Here is a 12,996-nt window from a genome sequence, read left to right on the forward strand (position 1 = left end):
GCAATTCAATCCGGAAGGAAAGAAAAAAATAAAAAAAAAATGAATTACCCCAGAACGCCACTTCTTCCGGGCCTATAGGGATGAACGGGCCTATGGAGATAACATCAGAGTAAGTGGCATTCTGTGCCAATTTTTTGAACGCCTAAGGCAAAAAAATAAAATCTTCATTTAAGTGTCCTAAAAAAAGTTCGAGAACCCAAAAAAAAGTCCTCTTCCCAGTTCCATCTAATTTTTGTTTTTTACTATCGAAATTTCCCCGCAAGTGCAACAAATCAAAAACAACTTCAACTTCTTTTTCGAGTCTTCTTCAAACTAAACTCATATTTCTACTTCTTTTCTCATTTCAAACGAGACCAACCTTGTAGTTCTTCAATTGCTAGCCTTAAAAGTCATAAAGATTCAATCTTTTTTACAGGGGGTGTAAAAATTAGTGATATAGAGTATCAAACACACACACACACACATTTATATATTTGTTTGTGATTCATAGTATAAAAGGGTAAATTTTAAAGAAGTGATCAGTCATGTTTACGAAGATTTTTGGTAAGCAGAAGCAGGAGACAAGTGCTCTTTCATCTCTGGAGAAGTTAATTGAGGTACTTTTATTCATTTTTAGTACCTTTTTTTGTCTTTTTTTATACTTGTGATTATATGTTTAATTTTTTTTAATTCATGTGTTTGAAATATTTTATTTTTGTATTGAATTTGCATATGATAGTGATATGAATTGATTGAAAATTGGATTTAGGCATGTGGGGCTAATGAAAATGAGTGATTTTAGTGTTTCATTTTCGAATATTTTGATCTTGATAGGATGTGTTTTGGGGTCCCAAGATTATGAAGTGTGTTGTTATATCTGCAATTCATATATTTATTAGGACTGTGAATTTCGGAATTGCACACTTGATTAACCATTGAATTTACGGCTATATTTCCACCTTATACGGGATGTTTTTAGTTGAATGTGTGTGGTGAATTAGCTAAAGAAATATGTGTTTCTTGACTCGTGTCGTGTATACCTATGCTCCATAAATTCTTTTGCTTTAATAATTTTCTGGTTCCTTTCATTGCATAGACACTTGAAATGCTCGAAAAAAAGGAGAGTGTGGTTACAAAGAAAGCTTCTGTTGAAGTTGAGAAGGCGAGGGAATATACGAGAGCAAAGAATAAGAAGGGTACGGTTCTTACCTGAAATTGTTGTCTTGATCAATAATGATAGATTATTCCTCGTACCTCTTGTACTTGCATCATAACAAGGTTGTAAGTTTGCTGCTTTTGATGTCTTTTAAGAGGATGGATCGGCACAGGTACTGTTGCATATTCAAAATAATGTGTTTTTTCTTTTGTAATTTTTGTTAATAACCTGAGTCTTTTTTGTCTCAATTAATAAATGGACTAATTATCACATTCTGCACGGCTTGGAGACTTTGTATTTGTTAAAGTAAATAAGTAATTGATGTTGTATAGTCATCAATTAGTTACCTGTTACAGTTATCCTTAACTTTTTATTATCACATTATAAGGTGTTACACCCCTCGATCCTAAATACTTGTCGTCTTTGAATTTTTGATTTCACATCGACCTATCCTGAAATCAAATGTGTATGTTTGCTTTTCTTTATTTTTACCTTTTAAATTGTTCATAAAAAGTAGACCGAAGTTTGTATATTATATCCATAAGTTGTTAACTTGTAGTTCTAGATACTACTAAAAAATTTCTTGTAAAGAGGTCAGTATGACCATAGATACTCAAGAAAGGAGTTGTATTTGGGGAAGGGAAGGAGTATAACTGTGATGTTACGAGAGATAATAAAAGTGGCAATTGGCATCACAAACAATCAGTAAGTTGCTGTTGCTTGCACTTAAAAATACATCAAACAGAGTGGATGTCTGCATATGTGCTGTGTGATCATCGTTGATGCTGATTTGAGGAGAATCCTAGATACGTCATCAGTCGGAATCAAAGCACAATTATTAATTATCTGTGGTGTGTATTAGGAAAACATGTATAGTGTGATGGTAGCTGTAATCACTATGTGGTAATTCCTGGAACTCTGATAGACAATTTAGTTGTGCATTTGGAGAGTATACAAACTTTAAATAATGTTAACTTTTGATAAATTAGATTTTTTATTTTAAAATATGAATAACATTAACAGAACCTTGTTTACAATATCAAATTATAAGGGGGCATCAAACAGACCTGGATTGTGATATCAACTCCAGACATTCATTTCATACTTTGTTAACTTTGTCTACTAGTGACTTTCTATACTCTACGCTATCATCTGCGGGATTTTTTAATCTCAAAAAGTATTTTATCCTTTAGTAGAATCTTATGGGCAGCCACCCATTTTTGAAATTGTTTCATGTAGGCAAGATATCCCTGATATTCCTAAGCGTTGCTCCATGTATATTTGGCATATAATGGCGAGGACATTTTTTTGATGTTTAATCTGGTGCACCACTTTTAATACAGTTGTTCAAGGTCTCTTGTCTAGAATTCCTAGAATTTCTGCAAGTAGTGTCTCTCCTTCATTTGTCTTTTCTCTTGGTTTGACTTCCCTTTTTATTTTTTATACATTTGCTTTGCACAACAATCTTGTAGTCAACCGCCTTTGGTTTCAAAACTTGGAATCAACTATGTATTTATGTAGACTAGTGAACCAGGAAACTGTAGGCTGGGTAGGGACAAGTGTGGAGTTCTGGGTAAGGATCTGCCCGCCCTTATGGCGGAAGGTGTCAATATATGCTGAAGTGAAGTTGGAAAATTATCCTTGTTGCCTCTCCTTGCCCATCCTTAATTCCGGCAATAGATTAGTTATATATTATTTTATTATTTGTCATATTAAAAAAATGGAAAGAACAATGTGTGGTTTGGTTTTGAATAAGCTCTAGATGGTCACCGATGAGGAAGAAGATACATAGCTGTAAAGATGAATAGAGATTCATAAGATTTATTATCAGGGAGAGAGAATAGTTTTAGGAGATAGAATCACTGTTAGTACATTAGCTTGGGTAAAACGCCATTTCTATAGGTCTCCTTAGGCTTCTATCATTTCCAAACTTAACTGGTTTAATCTATGATCTATTACTTAAACTCTAAGATCTTTGCATGGTTTTGTCTTGATGGCCATCTTTTGGTATCATTTTTTCACTTCTCAGTGATCAACTTTGCAGAGAAATATTATACATTAAATAAAATATTTTAAAAGGTGTTTCGCCCCCTTCGTTCTTTTACTCTATTTCTGGTTCCACCACTTACTGAGGCTTTCTGTATTGCACCAGTTACTTGCCATTTTCTGGCTTAGAGGGCATTTTTTTTCAATCTAGGTACTGAATCAGTGAATCTGTAGACATATATTCTCTTTTCCTGTAAAGGTTATTTTTTCTCTTGGGGTATAGAGGACGGGCAGAGGGGTGCATGCAACTATTGATCTTCCAGTCCTGGTGAAGTGTTTTTTCTTTTTAATATTCTTCGGTAGAGATGAATGCAAGGCAAGATAAGTGTTGAAAATGTATATATGAAATGCAGTCCAAAATTTCTAACCAATGAACTCGCACAACACTGACATACATATATTTACTTTTAAATTGCTAGTTGTTTGTAACTTAAACATTGTATGCTCTGCCAAAAGGCATTTTTTTTAATTCAGTTTCATCTTACTTAAATATTGTGTACCGAGTTCCATCTGAAGCGCGTATCAACTTCTAATTTGTGTGATGCAGCGGCTATACAATGTTTGAAGAGGAAAAGACTGCTAGAGCAGCAAATTGAGCAGCTCGGGAATTACCAATTGCGTATCCATGAGCAGGTTAGCTATTTACATACAATTGGAGTATTGGTGATATCCACTATATAGATTTCTCCAAAACGTTCTTTTTATTTTTTTTCGTTGTAGATGATATTGTTAGAAGGTGCAAAAGCTACAACAGAAACTGTTGATGCATTAAAAGGTGGAGCAGCAGCAATGAAGAAAATGCAAAAAGCAACGTAACTGTCTGAATATCCTTAAGTCACGTTTAACACTATTTTGTAATTTATGTTTTTGCTATAGTGTACTTGTTGTACATTCTTCTATAATAGGAAAAGATATATGACGTTTAGCAGAAATCAAGATTTTCTTAAAACTGAATGAGGTTCTGATAATGGCATAACTTTCAGGAGTATCGATGATGTAGACAACACAATGGATGAAATAAATGAACAGACTGAAAATATGAAACAGATACAGGCAGCATTGGCTGCTCCTATAGGTGCAGCAGCTGATTTTGATGAGGTTAACCTTTCTATTGTTCCAAACCCCCAGTTAAATGCGTAGTTGATATCTGCTATCTGGTTCCTTTTTATTATGGTGATGATAGTATTACAGTTTAACAAACTCTTGTGCCATTGCAGGATGAGCTGGAAGCAGAACTTGAAGAGTTAGAAGGTGCAGATCTAGAGGAAGAGCTTCTTAAGCCTACGGAACCTGTGGCTTCAATACATGTCCCTGCAGGCAGACAATCAGCTCGACCTGCCCCTCAGAAGCGCACAGCTGAGGAAGAGGAATTAGATGCATTGCAGGCAGAAATGGCTCTTTGAGCTAGTCATTTCTTTTTAAGGCTGTAAGAGCCTTTTCTTCTTAGTTTGGCTTTTATAATTTGTTAGGAATTGCAGAGTCGATGTGAATAGCAGTCGACCGTAATAGTCTTTCCCAGAGGCCAGAACCATTTCTTTTAGTTGAAATATCATTATTGCTGGATTTTGTATGTTCGAAATATTTTAATAGCCAAACATGTATTATGTAATTAGTTGTAGGTAATGTGAATATTTTAAAAGACTGAATGTACTGCCATGGAGTCTGACAGTTTTTTCCCTAGTTAGATTTTCTATGTTGATGCCTCTAGTAAAAGCTAGAACTTCATTTCTTTTCTTTTGATGTTGCCTTGTCAGTAAATAAGCTTCTGATCTATCTTAACCTGTTCTCAAATTAAGACTAGTGATTCAGTAAATTAAAGATAATTATAAAAAATTATAGCTTGAGTATCTCAAATCTGTGATGATGAAACTTTTTTGTTTTTGCTAAATATGAAAGTTTATTGTAAAAGTGGTAGATGTACAGGGTATATCAATCAAGATTTCAATTTTTTTGTTTCTTCTTTTATTGTTTATGGAGCTATCAAGATGACAAGTTTTAGTTTCCAGTGTTTTATTACACCCATTTGTGAATCTCAATTTTGTTAAGATTTTCCTGAGCAATGAAAGTCTAGATATGTCTTGCTGAATCATGAAACACACATGTACGGTCAATAAAAGAATAGAGTAACATCATCAATAAATCTGGACTAACAATCTTACACAGAGATGAAATAAATTATTGAAGAATCTTTACAGTGAAAAAAAAATTGTTTCTGATTAACCATGTATAAAAGAAACAAATACATAGTAGGAATTCATCTCTTAGAATCAAATAAATTTCTTGAATGAAACACAAAACTACATTTTTTCAGAAAGGAATTAGTGGAGGATGTAAGTTACAGCCAAAGCCAATAGCATCAGCACATATGCAACTCCTTGATCCAATGCAGATCCTACAATCAAAATTCAAGAAACAAAACACAATCATTCATTATCCAAAATCCAAACTGACTCACTACTTATCCCTTCACCTCAACATTCTTGATTATGCAATTCTGCTAAATCTAACCCAACAACAAACACGACATTTTCCGACTACTAAGTTCCAACTAGCATCAAAATCGACCAAAAAGAGCAAAATATACTAGGCCTAATGCCGGTCAGATTAGACCAACCCGACCTGTTACTAACCAGCTCTCCCTGGACCGAGATCTGGTAGCATGTTAAGTAATCGGCTCATCTAAAACCTAAAAGTGTCAGAGATCCCAACAAAATCTTACATTCTTTAACAAATTTTAGATGGTTAGTTAGGCCTTAATTCGACTCCTTTTCAAATCTGAACATTTTGACTGGTCCATTTAAGACTTGTTACTTGTAGTGTACAATATTATATAAAAAAAAAACAATCATAAAAATACATGAATGTGAAAGTGTGAGCATAGAGACTAACCATCACTTGTAGGAGCTGGAGCAGGGGCCTGAGCACTAATGGAAGGAAGTACAAGAGCCAAGAAAAGTGCAAAAACAGTAATCACAAATGACACTCTCATCATCTCCATTACTGCAAACACTTACAAACACAATTGAACTCAAGCAATTAATATTCTGTTGTTGCCTTCACTTATTTGTTACCTGATAAATGCAACTATATATATATAGAACAAATAGATGGTTGTTTAGTTTTTAAATGCGATTTTACAGCCTGGGAATGAGATTCTGGTTTATAACAGATATGCCTGTTATAGAGAGTAACGGCCACCCTGGATTTAGTGTTTGTCAACTGAAGGCATCTATGCCCTTTCATAATTGACACGTGTAGGGACGATATTGACGGCATGTTCTATGTAACATGCATTGTCTAGCTGTGCCCCTCTGCCTTTGTCGGACTTGGGTGAGTTGGGTCCGTCTTGCACCAACTCTCCACATGCTGCATACAAATCATTAGTCCTAATAATTTTTGAATTAAAATACTGATAGTCCAAATGATGCTACAATCTGTTCGATTCTTCCTCATCCTGTATTAATAAGTTTACCAAGAAAATGCATTTTTGAAATGACAAGTTGTGTGCACTTTTTGTTTTGAATTTAAAATTTAAGTTGTGCAAAAAAAGAGTGTTAGAATAATATAAGATCCTGAAAAGGGCCATTCTCTAACACCTTGAGGTTTTAGAGTAACTGGTTCATTAATATGGTATCAGAGCTTAGGTTGGCGGGAGAACTAAGGTTCGATCCTCATCCACCCCCAACATTCTCATAATTTATCGTGGACACTAAAGGCAATTTATACCCCAAAGATGGGTGCCGGGAGTGAGGGGGAGTGTTAAATATATGATCAGAGAATAAAATAGTGAAATTAAATAATCAAGTAGTGTTTAAAGTTTCGCATTTTGAGTATATTCTAGGCGAATTCACTTGAATGCAAGTTACGTTACTTTTTCTTACAAGTCAAGTTGATTTATTTTGGTTACAGAAATGTTAAATATGCAAAAGAAATTCCAAAATTGTTTCCAGTTCATATTTTGTCGAATTATGTTTGATTGTTTAACTAAATAAATGAATGAACCTATTAAACTGATTACCAAAATTGCATTACTTTTGTTTGTAGACAACCTGTAAATTCCTTACTAAGAAAATAATTCTATATCGGACTACAGCAGCGTTGGGCTTCCCCAACTGTTCATTCAAGAAATGAAACAGAAAATGGGCTAAATAGAGCCTGAATCCTATTAAAGGCAAGAGTTTCAAAGTTAAAAAAGCTTTCAGTTAACAATTACAATTCACACCTTGTCTGGTCCGGTCTGAACAAAAGGTATTGACCGAGATTTAATCAATATTTTAAAGGATTTTTTTGAATTCTTGAAATCAAGAAGTATTTAGTTTGAATTTTAAAAAATCTGTTAAAATCTAATGACATTCGATAGAGATTAGAAAGTATTTAGGTATTCAATTTAAATTTTTAAAAATCCATCAACCTGATGGTATTCAAAAGTTTGTGAATTTTTTTATTTAAAAAAGTAGTGAATTTTAATTGATTTACTTGTTCATTTTTAATATTTTGAAATCTTTTTAAAATACATAAGATTTGAAAATTTTCTGAAAAATTTCACAAAATCAGTAATACTCTGCAAGATTTTTCTATCAACTCCACTAAATTCACGAACAATTAAAATGAATAAATTTTTTTTAAAATCTATAAATTATTATAAATACTTTAAAGTCCGAAATGAACAAACCTCTAAAATAAATCGGAAGAGTACGATTTTATGGGCTAAACAGTTGGCCTGGTCGGACACAAAGGCCTTTACAGGGCCTTGTATATATCTGACGCCTGATCCGGTAATCAGAAATAATTGATCACGTTTTCAAAGTTCGAAATTCGAATGCAATACAATCAGATGTTTGTTTACGGAGTCATAAGTTACTTCGTCCCTTGAGTTTAGCAAACCAAATTTACATGAACAATTTATAACTTAGGGCATGTTTGGCATGACACTTATAAGTCACTTATGACTTATAATCCCGTAATAACTTATCAACGAGTGTTTGTCGACCCAATTTATAAGTTGAATTTACAATTTATAAGCTGATAAATTGAATGTTAGTAACGACGTACTTTTTCTCAACTTATTTTAATTTTTGGCTGATTTGTTAACCTCAGTTTTAAAATATATATTATTAAATGTTAATCTAACTTAAAATTCAAGAATTTAGATAATTATATTTAATAATTATTTATTTTAGCTCATTTAAGAATTTTTTTTATTTTGACTTATAAGTAAAATTATCCAAACACTTATTTAACTTATAAGTATTTTTTTACTTATCACTTATAATTCACTTATTCATTTTAAGTTATAAGTTACTTATTTTCAGATTTCCCAAACGGGCACTTATTCTTGTTATTAGATAAGTTAAAATTTATTAATGATGTACTTTTTACTAATTTATTATTTTTTTAAAAAAATAAATCAAATTCATTCTCAAGAGTCAACACCATTCGCCAATACTGAGAAGTCATGTATTATTATCATTTTTTTCTTAAATTGAAATGAACCCATTGTTCTCCACCGATAAAGATAAGACACGTGTAATTTGAGAATATCTTTTAGATTAATTTTAGGAAGTCTATTACTACTACTTTCAAAATTTTAAAACAAAATTTCAAAAAGATTCAGGACTAATCGACACCATTTAATTTTGTTGCATGAAGACAATGTACATGATTTTAGTATAAGAAAGATGAAACTCGAACGGAAACGGCTAAATTCATCAACATATTAATGATAAAAAAGATAAACAAAGAGTGAAAAATAAAGGAGTCAATGATCAAGTGAGGCATAAAGCGGACACGATTTATCAAATTGATAATCAATTTAAGACCATTTTAAGTTGGGTGACCAACTTAATACATGACGACCACTTCACTACGGACTTGATCACTAACCCAAAGAGAAAGTATAAAGGAAGGAGATAAACATGACATAAATAATGCAATGCATGCAACTTTTGTGATGAGCTTTCATGAATTATGCAAAATGCATGCAAGTATTGTGACCTGCTGGGCCTGGGCTTGCAGGAGCCACAGTGAGTCAGATTGCTAAAAGTACCAAACTTTTATTGACTTATCGTCACGCCTCCTAGTCTAACTCTAACCCCCTCTCTTCTCTCGTGTTCAACGACATTAATGTTCTCATTCAATTCATCAATGCTCCCACCACACTTTTTTCAATATCTGCCTAATCCTTCGTTTACTTGTAACTTGTAAACTATATACTAGTACACTAGTAATACTTAGGGACGACCACAAACAAGCTCAAAACTAATGTAACTAATTATCTTGTGTTGCCTAAACTAGTTTCCATTTCATCAGTAGAGTTGATAATTTCTTCAAGAAAATCCAATCCATCAAGAAGATCATCAGCAGCAGGGCATGATCCCCATCTTGTTTCTGATACCGATCCTGAACCCGAACCCCCTATCAACTCATGATTACCGCCAGCATTTTCAGCCCATGAAGCACAACCATTAGTACTGTTCCGAAAACTCGACAATGTAAGAGTCTCGTTTTCTTGAACCTTAGTTTCCACACCATTTGGACAGCTAGTGACTTCAGAACCACTGATTAACATATAATCACCATAAGAATTGTTACACACCAGATTAGTACTTAACTTATTTTCAGTACTCATATTAGACTTTGCTGCCAGAAGCTTCTTCTTCATTTTGGTGTTCCAGTAGTTCTTCACATCATTATCTGTCCTTCCTTCTAGATGTGAAGCTATCACTGACCATCTAATATAATCATGCATAAAAAACTGTAACATATATACTTAAATTTACCAAGCATATAATCAAAATTTAATAATCTGTAGCTAGTACTTGTACTCTCAAAATCTTACCTGCTTCCAATTTTATCATACAGATTCAAGATAATGTTGTCTTCTTCTTGGGTAAAAGGTCCATGCTTTATATCTGGTCTTAAATAATTTAGCCATCTCAAACGACAACTCTTTCCACATCTTTTTAGCCCTATACACACAAAAATTAAACCAAATTAAAAAACAAAAAAAGAAAAGGAAAATATTTTCTTAAATAATAACGATGAATTACAGAAATTTAAATAATGGCGAAGGCATGGATTAAGTAAACTCGAACTTTCAGACTTTTGGTATATTCTAAGCTACAATTGTAGAGATAATTTAAATAACCTGCTTTGAGAGGAAGAGTAATCCAATTGGCAGCAGAGCCATGAGTTTGAAGATAGTTTTTGAGAGTGAAGTCTTCTTCAGGTGACCATGCTCCTTTCTTGACCTTTGATTTATCACAACAAGGTGCTCTTCCCATTGCACACAACTACACTCACTACACTAGTCTCTGCCTCAACAACATATAAAAAGTGTAACCCAACAAAAAGAGGTAATGCAAAAGGTAAAAACTAGAGAAACCTCAAGATTTTCTACAGCTTTGTTGCAAAAGAGTGGGCTTGTGTTGTTCTAGTTTTTCGCAACCATAAATGTTATATTTATAGAAAGGTACAGACATGGCGGTGTTTGAAAGCAAGATTTTTTCTTTCTTTAAATTAAATTGAGGCGGTTTGACTGCATTCCCATATAAAAAATTAAAATTAACAATAGAAAGAGTTGAGGCCAAATAAAAATTGTTAAATATTTTCTCATTTGTAAGGTTATAAGTCAAAATTAGTCAAAAAAAAAAATTGTTAAATATTTTCTCATGGGCCAATTACATAGATATATAGGATAGATAGTGGCGGATGCAAGATTTCAGGAATGGGGTGTCACATTATAAAAATTATAAAAGTGATATTGTTCTTGATTTAAGAGTATATAATCGGATTATTTCACCGGCTTTAGAAATATTTGTTGGACTATTTTGAATAAAATTTAAATTGATCTTTAATTATTTTTTATTTTCTAACTTATATTTTAATTTGTGCAAGTCCTATATCAATGAACTAGTTTTAATTATGTGAGATTCTTGGCCAGGAAATGGAAGAGAAGTTTTGTCATTCGGTTACAAATTAATGACTGGTAAGTTACAAATCTTTTTTCTCCTATAAATAAAATCTTTTGTCATTATTGGAGGGAAGAAAAAAAATTGATTACTTTCTTTCTTTTCTTTCATTCTTCTTAAAACTCTAGGTTCTATTTCGGTGGGAGGTGAGATAGTAGCAATGCTCGTCAATATAAACAAACTTGTTATTAGTAAATGACAGCTCAAAAAGATGATTTTTTAATATTACATGATTTTTTTTTAAAATAATTACTTTTAACGTTATTCATAATTTTTTTTCATTTAAAAGTTTTGATAATATAATTTTATGATAATTATATTAATACACATATATGTCCATGATTATTTTTAATAAGAAAGATCTGAAAAAAATATTATTTATTGAAAGATATTGTTTTATTAATATTTCAATATGTGTTTAAAATATTAAAAGAAAATTACTTTAGATGGATAAGATACAAATTATGATATTAATTTTGTTTTATCTTGCATCAATAGTTTACACTACTACTTCACATTAATCGATCAAATCCAACTAATTATTTTTAGTTTGAGTTCACTTTTTTAAGCACGGATTAATATATAATATTTTGTAGCTCGGATATATAGTCTATATATGATTTAGTTGGTCGAATTTTATTTTCATTTTAATTTTATTTTAGTCCGAATCAATTGTATAATTTTTTTTAGTTTGGATGAATAATAATATATTTTAGCACGTTTCAATATGATAATTTTTTTAGTCGAATTAATATTATTTATTATTTTGCCTTAGCTTGGTGGACATTAATTAACCAAATTCAATTAATAATATTAAGTTTCCTTTCATTTTTATTTTACTGCTTATCAATATTATAATTTTTTTTATCACCGATGAAAAGTGTAGATTATTTTTGTTTTATCTCGAGGCCTAACAAATTATCTTTTGACATTATATACATTAATATCTTTATTTTTTTATGATATATGTTATAATATCTATTTTAAGTTAATTTAAATCTTAAGTTAATCGGTTTTTATTGTAAAGATGATTTTAGAATTTTTAATTAAACAAAGATTTAATTAGTAAAATTAATTGACTTCAATATCAAATTGAATAATGTAAATCTTAATATTAAATAAAATTTAAATTGGTAGAGAAATTTGACTTTAATATAAATTAAAATGATATATAGTCGATATAAATTATAATTTAAATTGGTAGAAAAAGTTGATTTCAATATTAATTACAAATTAGAATTTAAATTGGTGGTGTAAATTGACTTTAATATCAATTATAATAATAATATATTGAGTAGATATAAAATATAATTTAAATTGTAAGAATAACTTGACTTCAATATCAATTAGAATAATAATTTTCCAACCAAACAATTAAACTTTTAATTTTAGTGGGAGAAAATATAAAAAGGTAATAAGTTTTACTTTAAAAAGGGCGGTAATTGTTTTATACACTAATTAAGTAAAAATAATCAAGTAAAATAATAAAATAATTAAGTAAGGGTAATAAAGAAACAATTATAGCATTAATGATTTGATTTTATTTAAGTAATAAAAATAATTATGTAAATATAAAATATAAGGATAATTGAGTAAAATATGATTTTTTTTAAGGGAAATTATGTAATTTAAAAAAGGACCGTACCAACCAAATTTTTAATATTTCGTGTATTATATAATAGTATATATTATATATATTATACATATATAGATTACTAAAACTTATAAACTTTTAATTAAATAAGGGTAATCATGTAGATATACCTATATCAAAAAATATGTATTATATCAAAATTTTAATATTTTATCTATTATAATATAGTTTAGGTAGTTTAAAATCCGTGC

General features: G+C 30.9%; 2 protein-coding genes and 1 long non-coding RNA gene across 3 annotated transcripts; 1 reads left to right on the forward strand and 2 right to left on the reverse strand.

Moving 5' to 3' along the window:
- Positions 1 to 258: 258 nt before the first annotated feature.
- LOC141693360 (vacuolar protein sorting-associated protein 32 homolog 1-like) lies at positions 259 to 4,911 on the forward strand. The gene is made up of 6 exons (XM_074498442.1): positions 259 to 596; positions 1,076 to 1,175; positions 3,729 to 3,814; positions 3,902 to 3,993; positions 4,165 to 4,279; positions 4,399 to 4,911. The coding sequence occupies exons 1-6, from the start codon at positions 525 to 527 to the stop codon at positions 4,582 to 4,584; spliced, it is 651 nt and encodes a 216-aa protein (XP_074354543.1). The 5' UTR covers positions 259 to 524; the 3' UTR covers positions 4,585 to 4,911.
- Positions 4,912 to 5,292: 381 nt separating this feature from the next.
- Positions 5,293 to 6,672, reverse strand: LOC141689077 (uncharacterized). Its single transcript, XR_012562245.1, has 2 exons — positions 6,071 to 6,672; positions 5,293 to 5,573 (listed from the first exon to the last, which is right to left on the reverse strand). It is a non-coding gene; the product is annotated as an uncharacterized LOC141689077 (long non-coding RNA).
- Positions 6,673 to 9,078: 2,406 nt separating this feature from the next.
- Positions 9,079 to 10,633, reverse strand: LOC141692648 (transcription factor MYB36-like). Its single transcript, XM_074497554.1, has 3 exons — positions 10,329 to 10,633; positions 10,020 to 10,149; positions 9,079 to 9,912 (listed from the first exon to the last, which is right to left on the reverse strand). Exons 1-3 carry the CDS (start codon positions 10,462 to 10,464, stop codon positions 9,453 to 9,455), a joined length of 726 nt encoding a protein of 241 aa, XP_074353655.1. The 5' UTR covers positions 10,465 to 10,633; the 3' UTR covers positions 9,079 to 9,452.
- Positions 10,634 to 12,996: the final 2,363 nt, after the last annotated feature.

Source organism: Apium graveolens, chromosome 10 (assembly GCF_009905375.1).
Source record: "Apium graveolens cultivar Ventura chromosome 10, ASM990537v1, whole genome shotgun sequence".
Taxonomy (NCBI): Eukaryota; Viridiplantae; Streptophyta; class Magnoliopsida; order Apiales; family Apiaceae; genus Apium; species Apium graveolens.